This window comes from Hyaena hyaena, unplaced genomic scaffold (genome assembly GCF_003009895.1).
Source record: "Hyaena hyaena isolate Hyena2069 unplaced genomic scaffold, ASM300989v1 scaffold_237, whole genome shotgun sequence".
Lineage (NCBI taxonomy): Eukaryota > Metazoa > Chordata > Mammalia > Carnivora > Hyaenidae > Hyaena > Hyaena hyaena.
This window is the reverse complement of record NW_024080874.1, coordinates 2,146,474-2,166,225: the sequence shown is the minus strand read 5'-3', so window position 1 is coordinate 2,166,225 and position 19,752 is coordinate 2,146,474. Positions and strand designations below refer to the sequence as shown.

General features: G+C 55.4%; 1 protein-coding gene across 1 annotated transcript in view; it reads right to left on the bottom strand.

Moving 5' to 3' along the window:
- Positions 1–19,752, bottom strand: part of GRIK3 (glutamate ionotropic receptor kainate type subunit 3) — a 222,237-nt gene that overhangs the window by 60,568 nt on the left and 141,917 nt on the right. Inside the window, exons 3-5 of the mRNA XM_039244493.1 lie at positions 14,274–14,531; positions 7,112–7,293; positions 4,801–4,854 (exon numbers count right to left, since the gene is read on the bottom strand). Of these exons, the coding sequence (XP_039100424.1) occupies positions 4,801–4,854; positions 7,112–7,293; positions 14,274–14,531 (494 nt within the window). The remainder of the gene's footprint in view (positions 1–4,800; positions 4,855–7,111; positions 7,294–14,273; positions 14,532–19,752) is intronic.

The window sequence follows — 19,752 nt, the reverse complement described above, 5'->3', positions numbered from 1 at the left end:
GTGCAAATTCCTTAGTGTAGTTTAAAAAGCTCTCCACCCTGCCAGCCTCGTTTTTCTTCCCACCCCCTCCAGTGTTTGTTTCAGGGACCAAACCACTTTCGCTCCCTTCTTCCCTTCCTCATTGGCCCCCATCACGCAGTTTCCCATCCCTGTGCCGCCATTTGTGCCTGTTCTTATTCTCCGGATGGGATGTCTCTCTTCTCAACCCTCTTGGGTGGGCTATTCTCTGAGAGTCTACTCATGGCACCTCTTCCAGGAAGCCTCCCCTGACTGCTCCTTTACACATGCGCAACAGAGTGGGTCAGGGGTGCTTCTGCTCTTACCCTGGGACCTCTTGGCTTTGGCCCCTCGGACAACAGCTATTGGTGTTTATGTCTGTGTCTTGCATGCGCCTGTCACCCGAAGTGGAAAGAAGGGTCAGCCAACTGAGTCGCTCTCTGGGATACCTAAACAGCGCTGGGAAGAGCCTGGGATGGAAGACTAGGGTTTCACATCCTCTGCTCAGGGGAAGCTCTCAATGAAGCCTGAGGTTAGGAGCGGTTTGGCAAGTCACCTGGGGAGGAGGGACAGACCCTTAAGGAGACTGCTTTAGTCTCAAGAGATCTTCCCCAGATCGCCTTTGAAGACGGCAACTAAGGGGAGATGGAACAATTTTGTTTTGCAGAGTGGAGAACAGGAGTTTGGAGCCAGAGCTGAGTTGCTGGGGCCACAGGTGAGCAGCCGAGGTCGGCCCCCAGGGGGCGCCCTCCTCCCGCCACCCCTGCATAGGTTGCTGGGGGCAAGGCGCAGCCTCCTCTCCCAAACAGTGCTGGCCTAATATCTAAGGCCTTAAGGATGCCAAAAGACCAGGCTGCCTCGGGCCCCCATGACTCAGTGGGAAGGGTGGGGGCCTGGATGCTGGTGGCATCCGGCTGTCCAAGTGGTCTGCTGACACTCTGAGCCTGGGGGGGAGCGAGATGGGGCGCCCCTGCTGGGGGCACCTCCCTCCCTGCCACCCTGAGCCCGGGGTACAAAGTGTTATAGGACTCGTGGCAGCCAGTGTCCCCGCTCCTGTGACAGGGACAGTGACGATGGAGAGCTGCTGAAGAGGCCTCTCTGTCCAGCCCCTAGTTTCTGTCCAAGCTGCCCCGCACCGAGACCCTGAGTGCGTACACGGTGAACTGCACACAACCTTGCCGCTTGGCAAAAAGTTGCTATTCTCGATGCCAAATGTTGACACACTGAATTCAGTATCGACGAGGGACCTTTTAGAAACATTCAGCATAACATAATAGACTAATTCATTAGCACCCCATGGGTCTGGCTGGGTAGAAGCTGGAGCTCGGAAAACATTGCCTTAAGGAATGACAGATGAAAATATCTTTCCCATGATATAACTGTTATTGCCGGGAAGTGGCATTAATTGTGATTGCTTATCTATTAATTTATTATAATTCTTTTTTCACCTCCAGGCTTTTACCTACACATGACATGTAGCAGGGGCTCAGCCGGGGCTGATTAACGCGGGGTTATCTGGGAATGGCTCAGAGCTGGCTGGGACAGATAATGGCCGCTGGGGTAATTAAAATGTCTTCGGCATGAAAGAAGCAAGTTTGGAGAATTTTTTAGGGGCGAAGCATTGGTGACGTGGGCTTCCTAAAGGGAAGGAGATAAATGCCAAATGCCACTGCCCTCCCCAGTTGCAGCCTTGCCTGACCAATGGGCACAGAGAGGCAGAATCACGAGGTAGATTCTGAAGCCAACAGGGCCGGAGCTGCAACAGGACATGGGCTGGGGCGGAGGACCCGAGGGGCACAGCTGACGCCCTGGCAGGCGGACGGCTGGGGGCAGCCGGGGGACACGCTGGTGGAACCCCTGATACGCACACACGCATACTCGACTGCAAATTGCAGAACTCTTTGTACGCCAGTGACTCCCTGGAAAGGTCCAGCCTCCCTGACCCTCAGAGAGGCCCGGGGAGGCTGGGCGGCAGGCTGGAGTGGCCCCGCACAAGAGCAGAAGTCAGGAGCCACGGCCGCTACCACTGATCCACCGTGAGGCTCTGGGCAAGTCACTCAACCTCTCTGGTCCCAGGTTTGCCCATCAATCAACAGGGAGTGAAAACTCTGCCCTGTAAAGAGGAAAACCAGCGATGTGGAGAAAGGGCTTTGGAACCCGTGAGGTGTGTGCAAGGCTGGGATTTGTGGAGGCTCATTTCCCCTTGTTACTGTCAGCCACTGTGCTGGACCATCGTCGCCGTGTGTGGCCAGAGGAGGCCAGTGTGACAGGCCCCTGCAGGGACCTGCTGCCCCCAGCAGCTAAAGATTCTCCCTGGGCTCCCTTTTGTGTGAGTGGCCTCTCTGGGCCTTGGTTCTACTTTGCTGTAAAATAGGGAGACTATACCTCCTTTGGACAGTTGTTCCGAATTTTGCACCAATTTCACACATTAACATCAGGCACTCAACATACTTCACACTCCATGTGACAATGCTATGTGGTGGTGCGGTTGCTGCGCCCATTTTGTGGATGGGAAAATGAGGGCCAGAGAGGCGAAGTAACTTGCCCCAGGAAGTGGAAGAATCTCGACTCTAATGCGGGCAGGCTGGCCCCCGAGTCCACGGTGGTCCCTGTTGCTATGACTAGGGTCTTGAAAACTTCACTGTCTGTATTGTAGTTATTCATTCTTCAGGCATTAATGAGCACCCGCTGCCCGCCAGGCGCTATCTGGGCACTAGAGATGCGCAGGTGAACGGGCCACGGTGCTTGATCCTTACGTGCATGAAGGGAGCCTACCAGCTGGTGGGCTTTGGGTTGGATCTACTCTGCACGCTGCCTCCCACCCAAGTGCCTCGCTCAGTACATGCAGCTTTGAGAGCATCTGTGTCCTCCGGAGAAGGGAGTAACTGAATGCCTGAATTAAGGAAACGAACAAGTAAGAGAAGTGGACACTGTCCGGGGCTAGAGGAAGCCCCAGGGCACTAGGACGCTGCCCTGAGCCGCCCTCCGAGACCTCCAACCTTGACCCCAGGAGGGCAATGGCATTCATGTGAAGACACTGGGGTCACTAGGGAGATGCCTTCTCCAGAGTGTTGCCTGAAAGGTCGAGCCAGGCCAGAGGGCTAAGGCCCCAGAAGTTGGTCTCCTCACCCTAGGAGCCCAGGAAGGGATGGACAGGGCCAGGGCCTTGGGGCCCCGGGATGTGCCCCACCGTACCTTCCCAGCCTTCCTCCTCTGCCTTCTTTCCAGCTCCAGACAGAGGTGGACCACAGGAGATCTGGTAGCCTCACCCTCCAGCCTATAATAACTTCCCAGGATATAGCAAGGCACGGGAAAGTCAGTGTGGGTGAGCAGAAATCCAGGAGGGACTTGCGGGGAGAAGGTGCCTGATCTCAGTCACCAGCTCTCAGCATCCCATTCTCCCAACGTGACTCCTGGCAGGTCCTCAGGTCTGAGCTCTGGATGAAGAGCATGTGCAGGGCGGCCCCGGAGCTCTGCCCGGGCACAGGGTATGCGGGTGTGCAGCAGGGAGGGAAATAAATGGTGTGCTGGTAAATGCTTAACAGCCAGCTCCTGGGGGAGGGGAGGCTAAAAACCCTCGTGTGTAGTATTTGCTACCTTCCATGGTACGAATATTCCTTCGACCATGGCCGACTTCAAGCTACCCACGTGCTGTCACTGAATGTGGATGTGCGAAGAGATGAACACAATGGGGTCTAGGAATCAGCCAGAGCGAGCCAACCCCCGCAATCCCATGAGCCGCTAACTTGCCTCCTGCCTTTTGCTTATGCTGTTCTCTCCACGTGGAATCCCCTTCCTCTTTGTCCTCGGTGAACTCTTACTGATCCTTCAAGAACGATTTAAGCATCTGGTGTCTTGCCTCAAGTCTCCCACCTTCCACCAGCCCCTCCATACCTGGTGCCGCCTTACACTGTGCCCCATGGCCACCTGTCCAGGCCTGTGAGAGCACAAGCTGCCGCAGGAGCCGGACGCAGAGGTGCCGACCGCTGATGCAGATGGCGGAAGCTTGTTTCGGCACAGGACGCTTAGCGGTGCTGTCGCCTGCCCCAGAACGGGGCTGGGTGGAACGGTCCACCCGGGGTCGCAGGGGCGGTGCACGGGTGTCTGGCTCCAAGGCAGGGTGGCTGGGGGCTGGTGGCCCTTTGGCACAGGGATCCCTTCATTCCGCTGATTTCAGGCCACAACTAATTATCCTAATGGGTTTAAATGGCCCTAAATGTTCTCAGAGTTTGGACAAGACCCATCTGGAGCCTGCAGGTGGGCTGGGCCGGCTGACAGCGAGTGGGCAGACTTCAGCAGGGATGTGCAGAAACCCAGAGTAGCAATGCCTGTTGTTGTGTGAGGCCCGAGACGCTCGAGGGGAAGCGCGTGGGCTGAGAGGCCAAGGCCATCAGAATAAGAACAGCTAATTCTGCGGCAGCTCTTCACATGAGCCAGGCAGTGCTCTCAGCATTTTACTTCATTAGCACATTCGGTCCTCCCAACCATCTACGGAGGTGGAAGCCATTATTGTGCCCATTTTGCAGATGAAGAAACAGAGGCAGGGACGTGGCTAGTAATCAGAGGGGCTTGTGCTTGCACGGGCAGGTTGAGATTCAGTGCCCTTAGTCAAAACACGATGTCACTTCTCAAAGTGGGCGGGCCGCAAAGATGTCCCTGTGTCCCTGCCTGGGGCCACACCGAGAGCCTTAGGAGGCAAGGCCAGCCTGAATCTCCTCTAGTTGCACCTGCTGTCCCCACCGGCTTGACCTTGCTCTGAGGGGGTCCCACCCCAACCCGTGCCACGACCCAGAGGTACGTTACCAGAGTGGTGAAGATAAAGTGGTAGTACTCCGTCATCATGCCCATGGCCATGGCCTGCGGGAGAGCAGCACATTAGCAGCCTGTAGGGAGTATCCGAGAAGCCCCCTCCCCACTTCCACCCCAGCGGGGAGGGCTGCAAAGACTGGCAGGGGGCAGGGGGCGTTAGGGGAGTCTGGCTACTTGCAGGGGGCTATTCTCTGAGACCACACCCCCCTCAAGTGACAGTGCCCGGCTGGTAGCCAGCAGTGGGCTTCGCACAGGAGCGTGCAGCAAAGTCACCTGGCACAGGTTACACAATGCAGAACCTTGAGCCGTACTCTGTGAAGGTTCCAAATTCTGCAGGGCTGGGCCAGGCCCCATCGTCCTGGCTTTTCAGGAAGCATCTCTGGGCCTGCCACACTTACAGAAACACTGCAGGAATCAGCCCCAGACCGCCGCTGCAAGGGCCCTGACTCCACCTGGCTGAGCTCACCTGCCTGGCTCCAGGGAGAGGTGTGTGAAGCCCAGCCCCCAGCACCCTCCAGCCAGGCCCAAGGAGGAGAGGCTGTGGTTAAGGCTGAGCCTCCCAGCGGGGCTGAGACGGCCAGGCTTCCCCAGTCCGGCTGACCACAAAAGCACCGTGGAATCACTACCACATACCATCATGAAGCCCACGTTACGTACGTTTATGTATTTCATTAGAAATCTAGAATCTATAATACTAATGAGCATAATGCATTTTCTGCAAAGATATTCTGGGCCCAGTAAGTGCTCTGGAGGAAAATGCTGTCATGGGCTCAAGTTCACTTGGCAAATGCCACTCATTCACTCTTGGAGATTCGCAGCCCGCATCAGCAGGTTCGAGGCTTGGGGCGAGGCCTCAGTCAATGGATGTATTTACCTTTGGGGAGGGCAGTGTATAGCAGGGCGCAAACTCTCCAATTTTAATTCTGGATGTTTCAAGTTAGGCAGACGTTGGGAGTAAATTTCGACTTTCTGGCTGGCTGACCTTGGGTCCATTCCTTCCCCCCTGAGCCTCAGTTTCCTCACCTGTAACCTGGGCATGATAATCCTTGCCACCTCCCAGGGTGGTGGCGAGGGGGTACATGCACCCAGCCCACAGTGACTCCTCAGCGAACCTGAGTCGTGACTGTCTCTATTACTCCGTGCTGGAAGCGGGGTGGGGGGTGGTGGCAGGCGCCCGGAGAAAAGGGTTAAGGGACTTCTGGGGAACGTGGGTCTCCTCCACTGTGACTTTAAAGATGCCCCACACCCGGTGCCGACTGAGCACTGGACCCTGGGCTAGACTCTTCCCTTGCCTCGTCTCAAAAGAATCCTCTGTCACCAGCTGAGGTATGGACCATTGGCTCCACGTACAGAGGAGGAGATGACCCTGGGGCCCCTTGCTCTTGGGAGCACAACACCCAAGGGCAGAAGCAAGATTCAAACCCCCAAACGAGCTATCTAACGGCTGCGTGAAGGAGCCTCAGGGAAGACACAGGCTGCCAAGGGGCTGCCACCCCTCCATGACTTGAAAATGCCCCTACCCCCTAGCCCAGCACCCATCTCCCTCCACTCTGTGTCTCCTCCCCACCGCCTGCCTCTAGCAGGATCATGAATATAGAGCTCTAGGCAATGCCTCCTTCAATCACCAGGGACACTTTCTGTGACCATACAGCTGCCTTTTACACAGAGCACTGGCTCAAATGTGAGCATCTGGGGTTTCGGCGGCAGCAGCCTCGAAGGGGGCTCTAGGCGATTTTGTTTATTTCTCAGGTAGCCGGCAGAGACTGCTCTTGTCCCCAACATGCCACACCGGGCTGCGTCTGGGAAGGAACAGAGGTCCATCCGGCACCGAGAGCCGTTTTCCTCCCCCACGGCTGCCGCACAGTCGAGCAGATGGTGCGGGGAACTTCAATAAACCTCCTAGTAATAGGGGAGTAACACCAAGTACGGCAGGCTAGGGGGAATTCATCACCGAAGAGGCGGGGAGGCCCTCCTAAGGGAGGCCACCCCGAGGCCTCTCTGTGCCCTCTGAAATGTTCTGTCCTGTGTGCCTTCAAGCCCCACTAGGCAGCCCCTGACCCCCACCAGCAGGGATGGCATGAAAGGGAGCATTCACACAGCCCCTTCCAGGTACCAGGCTCGGTGGGCTCAACCCTGGTCTCGTTCCATCCTCACACCAATCCCGAGCTTAAAGACCACGCTGCGTCCATTTTGCTGCGGCTCGGACAGGCTCACTGAGGCCACTTCCTATCGCGGGGTCTAGCCGAGCTCTGGCCGGCGTCACGACCATGCCTTCCGTCCCTCCCGCTGGCCAGCACTCACGCACCTGCTTGAGGACCTGGGCGGCCATGGTGTGGCTGCAGTCGAAGATAATGCGGAATTCACGACCCCGCTTCATCTCCTTGAGCAGGGGGCGCGAGTCATCAGAGTCGAGGGGGAGCTGGCGGATCTTCAGGCGAATGTTGTACCTCGACGGGGCCATGATGAGCTCCTGCAGTCGGATGAGCCCTGGGAGGCCCCGGGGTGCAAAAGACACAAGTGTGCGCAGGCATGCACAGCTGCAGACGTCCATGGACTCAGGTGTCCACACACACCCGTGGCCACAGGTCTGGAGACACACGCACACGCGGACACGTGGCCCAGAGATGTGTGCAGGTGCGTGTGCACAGACACAGCCACGTGTGTCCAGACCCAGGCGCCTGGACGCCCAGACAGCCATGTGCGCCGGGCTGTACACATATAAACACATGTTTACACGGACATGCATGTTGATATGGATACACGCCTGGGCTTATTTACACATGTAAATAAAGGCATGTGCACATACAGAAACACACACACACAGATTCAAAAGTGGGCCCACCTGCAACATCGGGAGGCATGTGTGGCACAAGGGAAGCCTCCAGGCTCCGCTGTGCCAGCTACTGTTGAACTGTCTGAGACCCAGGGACCGGCTGCCTCAGGAAACCCGACGCGTTTTTCTAGGCTCAATGCGATCACTTCCTCCAGGAAGCCCACCCTTACTGCTCTGTCCAGATAAGACCCTCTCCCTCCCCCAACCCGGTAGGCTCGCCCCCAGCGCCTCATCTCACTCCCCACCCTGGGTCCCCCACAGCCTCTAGCACAGGGCCTGGCACTTAGGTGGCGCTCAACACAAATTTCCATAATTGAATCGACTCACTGTGTTTTTCTCCCCGCCCTGAAAAATCCATTCTCCACCTTGGCATTTTGCAAAGCCACTTAATCTGGGGACTTTCAGGGAAAACTGAATGTCACTTCCTGGAGACAAATGGCTTACTTAGGTCTAATTAAGTTCATTTCCGTTGCTATTTCAAGGTCCATTCTTGCTGACTCCTCTCTGTTTAGTCTGGGAGCAAAGCCTGCTTGCTGCCCTCTGTACTTCTCCCCACTGCAGGGAGGGGTGGAGCCAGCAGGGGCCAGGGTCCCATGTAGGTGATCCCCGCCTGCCCATGGGCTCCCCCTCCCCCCACAGTCAGGGCACAGTGTCTGTGTCCTAATTGCGCTGTCCGTCAGCCACACTCCACCCCCCCAAAACAGTACCTGCTTCTCCTCCGGGGAGCAACGCCTCACCTATGCTCAGACCACGTGACTCAGGAGGGCTCTATCCCCAGCTTTGAGGCGCACAGCATGGGGCCCCAGCCTGGCTAATCACCACATTCCTCTAGGCATAGGTACAGGCTTAGAGAGATGGGTATGTGACACCAGCTGGTCCTATCAGATGCCTTCCAGAAAGCATGCCACAGCCACTGGTAAGAGATACCCCCTGATCCAAATAGGGAGGAAGTAATTCTAGTCATCAACACACAGAACCTGAGAAAGATTCCAAAACCACACAAGTCAGGACAGGTGAGTCTTGATGACACCCACTGAGCCTCTGAATCAAACAGTACCTGAAGCTAAAATTACTCCTGAACTTTCCAGTAAATGCAGCCAACAAAACCCATACCTCCTTTTGTTTGTTTTTGTTTTTTTGCTTAAGCTAGTTTGCTCTGGATTCGTTTGCAATCAACTATTTCAGTGTCCCCGATCTGGACAGAGTCCCCCCACACAGCCAGCCTACTTTGAGAGCCTTCCAACAGAGCATCTGGGTTTCCAAACCCATTTCTGATACAAATGCCTCGCTCTGGTCAGCCTCTCCTTTCCATTCCTGAGGGCTGGACCCCAGGAAAGCGGTTTGAATGGTATCCATCGTTCCCCTCTGCTGGGGAGGACAGAGATATATCCTCGTGATCTAAGCCTCCCAAGGAGCTTCCAAACAAGCATTGCCATGGCCACAGTCATCAGGACCCTCCTCCCCCCAGGCTCCTGGAAGGCTTCGGACCCAGGTGCATGGGCTGGCAGAGGGCTCCCAGAATGGTCTGTATCAAACAGGGGCCACCGTGCCTCCTAACGCCAGACTCGATGGAGAGCAGACACAGGGCATCAGCTGATCCTCGCAGGGGAGGGAGGGCCCGTGAGCTTACCCTCCCTCCCCAACTAACCCCAGAAACTCTCAGATAGGCCGGATGCTCCTGCCCTCTCGCACCCGTGACCCTGGGAGGCGCCAAGCTTTCACTTTGCTCCCACTCGCTCAGCGTTCAGAGTCATGCACGGCGTCGGGAGGCACGTGGGCTTTGGGGATCCAGGACATGAGGACAGGGACAGCCTGCATGCTGGAGCAGAGGCCACCAGAGTCTTCTTGTCAGCCAAGTGTACTGCCCCATGTAATACACAGTGACCCACATTCTGCAGCAGCAAATGTCAGACCTCCTTCTCATCAGTGTATTCCCAAAGGAGACCAGAGCTCGTCTCAGCCACCACCACCCTCCCGCCCCCTCAACAGAAGACGAGGCTCTTGGCTTGCCCGAGATGAGCTTTCCTTCCTGGCTGCTTCCCTAATCAATCTCTCTCAAAATATCTGCAGTGAATCATGGCTGTTGAACTCATGCTTTTCACTTACAAAGCACTTCTGCATATTCATTACCCTCTTTAACCATCTCCCTGTCCTCGAAGGCATGCAGAATAGAGACTTTTCTTCCAGTGTTACAGGCAAGGGGACTGAGCCCCACAGAGGTTATGCGATCTGCCCAGGTTTCGCAGCTTGCCAGCAACAGCATCAAGACTTGAGACCCAACCTGTTGGCTGGCTCCTGGAGGGGGGCCCTTTTCTCCACCCCGGTTTTTTCTAAGACCCTTCCTTTCGTTCTTGACATGAGTTTGTCTCTGTGTGCAGATTAGGTTGTGACGGTGACCACAGGGCAAACACGGTTGGTCCTGAAATAATCGTTTGTGATATTCTGTAACTCACGATCTGGCATCCGGGAATCAGGTGCCAAGCCAAGGGCCACAGCTGCTCACATTCCGGCTTTCCCTCTGTTTTTGAGTACACCAAAGTCACATTATAAACTCTCCAACCGCAAACCCCAGCATCTGTGTTTTGCTTCCTGGCCCACAGAGGATGTCTGCCCCTAACAAATTCCACCTGTCGCAATATAAGCTATATTATGGCAATAAAATAATTAAATCCTCCGGAGTAAAAAAGCTCTTGCCCATGCTTTTCTCTCGCTCCTGCCTCCTGACTGGCCCTGGTGCTTCTCTGTGAGGCTCTGCACGGCACTAGGGAGCTGTAACAACTCTTCTCTCAATGGCATGGACCTCTCTGCATCATCATTGGTCGTCCTTATCTACTGGGTCTTGGGTACATTTAGAAACAGTTCTCCCTCAGGGCGCCTGGCTGGCTCAGTTGGTTGAATGTCTGACTTCAGTTCAGGTCATGATCTCATGGTTGGTGAGTTCGAGCCGCACGTCGGGATCTGTGCTGACAGCTCAGAGCCTGGAGCCTGCTTCAGATTCTGTGTGTTTCTCTCTCTCTATCTTCCCTGCTCACTCGTGCTCTCTCTCTGTCTCTCAAAAATGAACATTAAAAAAAAAAAGAGCTTTCCCTGCAGTAGATTGCAATGATGACCCTAGCTCTTCACCCCTCCCTAGAGCCACACCACTGGCCATGTAACTTCGCAGTGACCTCCAGCTGTGGGCAGGTGACCTGCCCCACTAACGACACTGGACTCAACCATGTAACCTGTGTTGGCCAATGGGGTATTGGCGGGCATGACACACGCAGCCACTTGAAATGGAATTGCACGCCGAGTTTGGTATTTTGCTTCTCTGCCATCTTCATGAGCTGTCTGGGCCAGCCTGATGGTGGAGGAGGGGCCAGGTGCCCCTGTCCTCTCCGCCAGGGCCAGTTTACACCAACCGTCAAATGACTGGCAGGCAGGTGAGTGATCCGGCTGAGACCAGAACAGCCACTGGACCAAGCTCAGCCAGTCACTGACCCTTAGTCGTGAGCTAAACAAATACTTATTGTTTTAAGCCACTAAGTTTTGGGGGCAGTTTCTTACACAGCATTATTGTAGAAATATGGTAGAAACAGGTGTGCCCCCTGCTAGTGTGCTGAGAGAGCCATGATTTTGCTCAGGTGGTGGTGTGCCAGTCCCAAGAGATGGCTGGTGATTGGTTAGGGACCAGTCAGTGGCGGGGCACCTTGGTGGCTCGGTCAGTTAAGCGTCTCCAATTTCAGCTCAGGTCATGATCTCATGGTTTGTAAGTCTGAGCCCCCCATCTGTGCTGACAGCCAAGAGCCTGTTTCAGATCTTCTCTGCCCCTCTCTTCCTCCACCACTCATGCTCTCTTTCTCTCAAAAATAAACAAACATTTAAAATGTTTTAAAAAAAAAAAAAAGAGCCGGTCAGTGGCAATCCCTTTCCTATTCGAATGTGCTTAGAGTAGTGGGCAGACTCGGTGAGCTGTACAGATGGTCTGTTGGAAGGTTCTGAGACAGATTTTCGTTCTTGGTAAGAGGCATGAGTCACATTAAGAAAAATCCTTTTGGCTCCTACCCCTTTCCTTCTGCTTTCTGGGGTGCCATCATGTGAGGATGTGACGGTCGGAGCCACAGCAGCACTCTTGCGACTGAGAGGGAAAGCTAGGAGAACCGCAGGGATGCCGACCCAGCGTCCTGCCTCTGTTGAGCTGTTAAACCAGCCGTGGAAAGGCCCATCTCTAGACTTCTTTTTTTTTTTTTTAATTTTTTTTAATGTTTTATTTATTTCTAGGAGAGAGAGAGACAGCGTGAGCAGGGGAGGGTCAGAGAGAGAGGGAGTCACAGACTGAAACAGGCTCCAGGCTCTGAGCTGGCAGTCAGCACAGAGCCTGACGCGGGGCCCGAACCCACGAACCGCGAGATCATGACCTAAGCGAAAGTCGGACGCTTAACCGACTAAGCCACCCAGGCGCCACCCATCTCTAGACTTCTTGTCAGTCAGGTAATGAAGTGCCTATTGCTTGAGTCAGTTTGAGTTGAGTCATCTGTGACTCCAGCCAAGGCATCAGAAAGCACACAGCCCCCAAAACAAATACAGCCAAACCCTGCTCTGAAGTGTTCCTCACTCCGGGGGTTTGATGACCCACAAGCTGTCCCTTTGACACATCCTGATTCTGGGAGCGTGCCTCCCACTCATCATCATCAAAGCCATATTATCATTTGAATCCCTAGTACCTACTGTGTTCCTGACCAAACCAATGCCATCACTGACTCCCCCATGTTTTTAAATGTTTGTTAAACGGAATCCAACCAAACTGAAGATCAAGTTGAACTAAACTGTAAGTGAAGTCTGTTCTGACTGCTCTGTGTCCGTGGCACTCCAGCTACACATTTTCAACATCCCTCTGCTCACATCCAGTTCTTCCCTTCCCCCACGGTCCCCCGCCTCCCCACTCCTGGTCCCAAGCTCTCTTCCAAGAAGCTCCTCGAATCCAGGCCTCCTTTGTTCCTGCCCGGGTCAATCCGGCCACCTGTGCTTGTCTTCTTGCTCCGGGCTCTCCCTGCAAACCTCCCTGAGCGTGGCTGTCACGGCCGCCTTCTGCTTTCATTATTCTACTTCTTTGCTCAACGACACTCAGTGGGTCTTGGCTGCTTCCAAGATGAAGTCTGAGCTCTGAAGCTAGACAGCAGAGACCCTGCACAGCCTGATACGCTCTGTTTATCTGACCTTTCCTCCCGCCCTCCAGACCTGAATCTTCTCCCCCAGCCAGGCCCTGCTCTTGAGAAGGCGGCAGTGCAAGTCCCACCCCCTCATTTTTGCTGGCGCTGTCCCCACCTCCTGGGATGCCCTCATGACTCCCCTCCCTGTCTATCCACCCTCAAGGCCCAGCTCACATCTCTCTTCCACTAGTAAGTCAGCGCAGATTAGCCAAGGCCATGGGGCTTCCTCCCGGCAAGGGCCTTGGTGCTGACTTTATGTACCTGTCGCTGGAGTCTTAGCTCTGAAGGCCTGGAATGACCAATGACCTCTGGGTACGCACTCATGCCCTTATGATACGATTAACTCCTCAAAAGAAGATGGGATCACCACATCCTCATTCTTCTTCTTACCAGTGCCCAAGACTCTCTTCCTGCAAAACTTAATTGTAACTTATTTCATCTTGATTTTTCAATTCAGTTTAGTTCAGTTCAGCTCAACATGCATTTAAAAACATTTACTTTGTACCAGGCTCTGTGCTAAACCCTGGAGGCACACAAGGCTCATGTCTGGCTGGCCAGAGAAGGAGGCTCAAAGCCACATCATCGTTCCCAGCAGCGTGCTAGCACGGATCGTCCACAGGGCTGCCAAAAACATGGGTGGGGACCTGGAGCCGGGCGCCGGCGCCCCTCGGTGGCAGACGTCTCATGCTGGGGACACTGAGCCCGGGTGGGGGCCCTGCCTGCCAGGAGCTCCTGTCTGGTTCTTTGGGCATAGCAGGAACTCAGCAGATGCTTGTAGGAGCCTGAGTTCAATAGACAACTTTTCTGAGAGATTCTCTCCCTACGATTCCCACACCCCATTAGGAGGTAATCAAGAGCTGACATAGAATCACAGGCAGCAGAGAGCTGGAGGGCTCTTTCCAGGCTCGATGCGATAGCTCTCCACTTGACACGTGGGCAGAGAAGGGCCAGATGGGTTAAGTGACTTGCCAAGGTCACTCTCTCTTAAGAGGCCAGGCTAAGAAATGTCTCAGGACTCAAGTCTTTGGATAAAAAGCGGAAGAGAGGGAACAGCTAGTGAGTGTCTGAGCCGGCACGCACACTCACGAGCCACTCGGAGCCCAAAGCCTGTGCTCACAGCCAGCACGGGGCCAGCACGTTTGCGGCAGACGGGAACATGAGCCTAAGAGCAGGGGCAGGTGGGGCATGGCTGTGCAGGGGACAGTGCAGTTGTTTGGTGGCTGCAGGGGCAGAGGCAGGAGTGTGGGGAAGGTGGGAGTGCGGCTGGGGAGCCCGAGGCTGCGGAGGAGCGTGGGGGTGAGTGTCGGGAGGGGTAGATACGGCTTAGGTGTGAGTGTGACTCCTCCTCTGCGGGCAGCGGAATTGGGCAAGCAGACAGGAGCCTGGTCCTGGGGCTCTGTCCCCCTCGCCCCCCGCCCTCGGCCCAGCCAGGCCTGGCCACCCACCTGTGCTGTCGTCATAGACCACGGTGGCCGATCGCCACTTGAGGTACTGGACCAGGTCGAGGATGGCGTGGCTGAGAGAGGCGTAGTCGGGGTAGAGGTTCACGTAGAAGGTGTCCTTGTTGTCCAGGGGGTGGTGTTTCCAGCGTAGCTGAATGTGGGGCACCTCCAGGGCATTGCAGATGGACTGGACGGCGTTGGTGCAGGAGCCCTGTGACGGCCCGAAGATGGCCACCACGCCCAGCGCCAGCTGGTCACAGGCTGCGGGGGAGCGAGGAGGGGAGACAGGGAGCGAGGGTCAGTGCGGGGCCTCACCGGGCTGCGGGGGGCGGTGGGCATGGGACCACGGGGATTCTGACCATCCCACGAACACACCGGAAAAACAGCAAGCAGAGCTCTCGAGGGCGGGTGACTGGGGCCCTCTCTGAAACTGCCTCCTCATCTGGGAGCTGGGATTGCAATCGCCCGGGGCCCGTGGGACCACAGGAAGGCGGGGTGAGATCACGCACACTAGACCCTCAGCACTGCTTGTGGAACAGAGATGGGGATTACTTTGGACGCGATGGCCACTGTGGTGAGTGCCCCAGCTCCATCACTGGCCCTGTTCTGGGGGGACGGGGGGGGGTGAAGGCTGAGAAACAGGTAGGATGAAGCCCTGCCCGCTGGGGACTGTTAAGCCTCCAGCCTCAGCCTGGAGTCCAACTTGCACCCCTCCCAGCCTCCTCGCCTCCCCGCCCCACCACCCCAATGTCTTATGGCCCGAACCCTGGTTTTGTCCCAACTCCCATTGTTCTGTCCTATCCCCCATCGCAGTTCACCCCAGTCTTGCTGCCCCACCGCTGGGATGTATCAGAATCTGACTGCCTCTCACCCCTGCCACTATCCCCTTCGGCTTGGATTACTGCGGGAGCCTCGTGCCGGCCCCAGCCTCCTCAGGGGCCCGCCCTGCCTTCCTGCCTCTCACAACCTAAGGTGTTTACATCGCTTTTTTGCTCCCAAGTCTCCAGTTTCACCCAGTCTAAAAGCCAAAGTCCCTCCAGTGACTGATGAGGCCCTGCTCGCCGCACTTCCTCCCCACCCCTGACTCACCCCTGTCCCTATCACCACCCCCACTTTTCTGATGTCATCGCCCATCCTTCTCTCCCTCCCTCACAGCACTCAAGCCCCACTGGCTTCCATGATGTTCCTCAGACACACCAAACACACTCCTGCCTCAGGGCCTTTGCACTTGCTGTCCTTTCTGGCTGCACTGCTCTTCACTCAGAATCCATAGGACTCCCTCCCACCCCTCCCCCAGGTCTCTCCATCTGTGTGGTCTTATAAATAAGCACCACTTGTCCAATCTATAATATGAATCGCCACCCAGCCATGCTCCTGAAATGCCGTATACCCTGCTTTGTTTCTCTCTTTATTAAATGACCAGTGAAAGTCTTATCCATCTGTTGACTTTCTCCTCTTGCTAGAACGTAAGCACAAAGCAGCAAGGGCTTGGTCTATGTTGTTTACTGATGAATCAACAATAAATAGTACCTTAAAAGTACCTGAACGGTGCTGAAAACGGTACTTGGTTTGAGTAGGTGCTTTAGCATCTACCGAATGAATGTGTTGAATCTCTGCCTTCAAACACTTTGCTTTCTTGGGGGAGTGGGGGCCAAGGGCTCAGGCAGGCCAGACAGGCAAGGCTCCTGGGGAGGGCAAACATCGGTGGGCCCAGCAGAGATTTAATGAGCAGCCTCAGGGCAGCTGTGGGCTCAAAGCAGGGGCATGGGCTCACGGAGGGATTGTCCCTAAAAGATCCTTAAGGTGGGTGAACTTTCAGGGGCAGTGAGGGAGAGGGCTCCCTAGGAGCTATTCCCCTTTCTTCTGGCACCCGTCTCTGATTTTTCTTTGGGCTCCACTGTCTCTTCCACTCCCAAGCCATGAGGGTTAAGGCAAGCTCCTTAGACACTGGCCTCCTTCAGGCCACAGTCCTTGGTTTTAATGGTCGTGTGACCCGTCAGAGCTAACAGGATGCCACGAGACCTCACGCTGAGAAGGTAGCACTCTCCTGCTGCAATCTGACACGGTCGGGCGGGGGTGGGGGAGTGGGTGAGACCTGGAGGTGCAGCAGCCAAGCTGTGCTCACCAAGAAAGTGCAGCGTTTGTCTGGGGACGGGGTCAGTGGCGGTGAGCAGAGCCAGAGGACAGGAAGACATAAGAACCCCTGACCAAGTGGAATCTTAGACTTTGGCTGTATGAACTGATACTTGCTCTTTGTGCTTAAGCCACTTAGGATGTGGGTCTCCGTCCCTCGCAACCAGAGGAGCCCTAGCCAACCCATCAAGGGAGCATCAACAAACTCGCCAAGGCTATGGCCCCAAGATCAATACTGCATGTGCACATATGAACCTATGGGGTCTGTGGAAACAAGACACCAGCGCCTCAGCATCGGGGCGCCGTGGGCCCAGACAGGTCCTGGCTGCCCAGGGGCCTCTGGGAATGACCTGCTCGTGCTCAGGCCACCCCTAGGATCTGCAGGGCCCCAGACTAGGGGACAAACGGAGGCCCGCATACTCTGTGGCTCAATAGTTAAATGTAAGTCAAACTCACAAACTTACATAAAACATACTCTTTCCTTCTGCCTTGACAAATACACTTTCATAACAACCTGGAAAGTCAAGTGAGAACGGAGACTTCCATATGCAGTGATGTGAGAAAGGGGGGGGCGCAGCTCCCACCCTGCCTCCTCTCTCTAACTGTCGGCTCCACCCTGAACCATAAGGGGTCCTGCACTTTCCGTGTGCTCACCGGACTCCTGTGTCCACCTCTGTCCATATCTGAGCTGCCCTTTGCTCAGCCCTGGAAAGGGCTCAGGCATGTGACCATGGCGGTAGGGCTGTCCCTTCGGAGAACAGCCCCAGGAAGAGGCTCATGCAGGCCTGGAAGATGGGCTCAGGATCGAGTGGGTAGGAAGTTCAGCATTCTAGATACTTGGAGCAAGGACTAGACGGGCAGGGCACAGGCTTCTGGTAGGCAAGTGCCCCTGGTCCCACGAACCTTTTGTTCTGGGAGGAGCCGCTGACCAGAGGACGACAAGGGCAGCCTCTCTGAAGCGCAGACCCAGGGACCCAGGGACCCAGGGACCCAGGGACCCAGGGACCCAGGGAAAGGGGCCTTTTGCCCGGGCTAAGGGTGGTACCAATGCATCCAAAGATACAGGGTGGGGTTTTTTTGTTTTGTTTTGTTTGAAGTAGGCTCTACACCCAGCGTGGGGCTTGAACTCACAAGCCTGAGATCGAGAGTTGCATGCTCTAGTGACTGAGCCAGCTAGGCACCCTTGGGTGGTTTTGAATTGATCAGAATGGGTGGTTTTCAGGGTACTTTTTCCTCTTCACTGACATCCCGCTCCCTCCTCCCCCTCTGCCTCCTGAGACCAGGAAGTACTATATACTTATTCCCCTGAAATTTGTACTTCCCTCGAGAACACTGGAGAATGCCACTTCTGGCCCAGGTGAAAGATACAGCACTCTGGGGGCGGGGGTGAGCCAGTTCTTGTCAGGAGTCCGCTGGAACCGCCTGGAATGTGGGATAGGGCAGCGGTGGATGGAAGCAGCAGGGCCAGCACAGAGGACCCCTGGGTGACTCGGGCACCTCGTGGCCAACACCAGGTGCAGGAGAAGATGCCCAGTGGGCACAGGGCGCCTTCCCAGGGCTCCCGCAGTTATAGGACCGAGAGCAAGCTGGGAAAGCACTGCTGTTCCCTGCTCTTCACACCCTACAGTCGATAAACCTTGAGCGGCCCTCTGTGTGAGATCAGCCCCTGGGATAATAAATGCTTCAAAAACAGGAGCCTTGGTTTGCTGGTAAATTGTCCAATTTCAGGAAGTTCTCCTTTTTAGGGCCTTCACCCCAAGGAGGACATGCTCTGACCTGTACACTCGCTGCTCACTCATGCTGGCCCTCTGCTCTCTGGGTGTGTTGACTGTCTCTCCGGCCACTCTGTCCCCGAGAGCAGGTGCTTCCTGAAGGAGGACACCACGTGGGAGTCACTTCGTAGCCATGGAGGCTGGATACAACATGAAGGAGATGGTGACAGTGAGCATGTGACAGCTGTCCAGGCCTGGTCACCCCCTCTTGCCCACAGCTTGGGACCGTGGGCGCTCTATAAAATCTGTATGTTTCTCTCGTGCTCTGCCCCCTACCCCAGCTTTGAAGCTTCCAGCTGTCCTCCGATGTCCCTGGTGTCCATCCTACCAACCCTCATCTCTACTCTTTTCCTCTGGTCTCTAAGACCCTCTGTTTGATAACTTGGTCACATGACTAGTATGTCTCATTGCCTCACCGCCACCTCCAAGAATCTGCCCTTTGGATTTTCCCCTTTGATCCGTGCCTGGAAGCAGGCAGGCAACACTTTCTAAACCCTGACCCTCACCTCGCCTCACCGCTTAGTCATGGCCCCCAGCCCAGGCCCAAAGGCTAGGTATCCTGTCTGACTGAGGCAGCGGAGAGTGTTATAATAACACAAGTTCTGATTCTGCAGAGGATTATAAGAGCCATCGTGAAAAAAAATAAAATAAAAAAAAGAGCAATCTTGAAGAAGGCGATTCTGATTTTGACATCGATTGTGAAGGCAATGATGAAGGTAACGGCAGTGATAGTGTGATGGTGAAGACATACTGTGTGGCCGTTGATGATCATGGCGGTGGCAGTGGTGAAGACGGAATGGATGATAACGTCGACACTGTGACATGGCGGCGAGACGATGAGGACAGGATTGGTGATGATAGACATGTCGATGCGGCGGCAGTCATGGTGATGATGGTGGTAGGAAGAATGATGGTGACACAAGCGTTGATGGGAGAGGAGGTGATAACAATTGATGCTGATGACCGTCACTGCGTCGATGATGCTGGTGTTGACAAGACTGGCGAAGACGAAGATGCTGACGCCAGGATGGGGACGGAGATGGGGAGAAGGATGACGGTAGGGGTGGTGATGTTGGCAAGGCTGTGGGCGGAGGGAATAATTTTGATGGCATTGATGAGATTGGTGCTGATGAGGATGTCAGCGTCATGACTGTGACGATGGCCGTAGGAATGACGGTGACAATGCTGGCACTGATGAGACTGGTGCTGACGAGACGTTGCTGTCTGGCAGGGATGGAGACGACAGCAGTGGTAGTGCTGGTGGCACTGAGGACGCTAAGAATGGAGGTGACACCACCGTATCACTGACGGTGATGATGGTCATTGTGGTGCCGGTGCACTGGCATTTGCAGTGGTGGCAGTGGTGGTGGCGGGAGGATGACAGCCACACTGGGTTCCATCCTGCCAGGGATGCAGTGATTACACCTCACAGCTGGGGGGCAGTGAGCATCATTGCTGCCCTTCACCCACTCCATCTCTTTGGCCTCTCTCCTTGTCCCTTTTTCCATCTTCTCCATGTTCCCCTCAGCTTCTGAGCACCTTCCAGCCTGGAAGAGCACCGCTGCCCCCAAGGGACC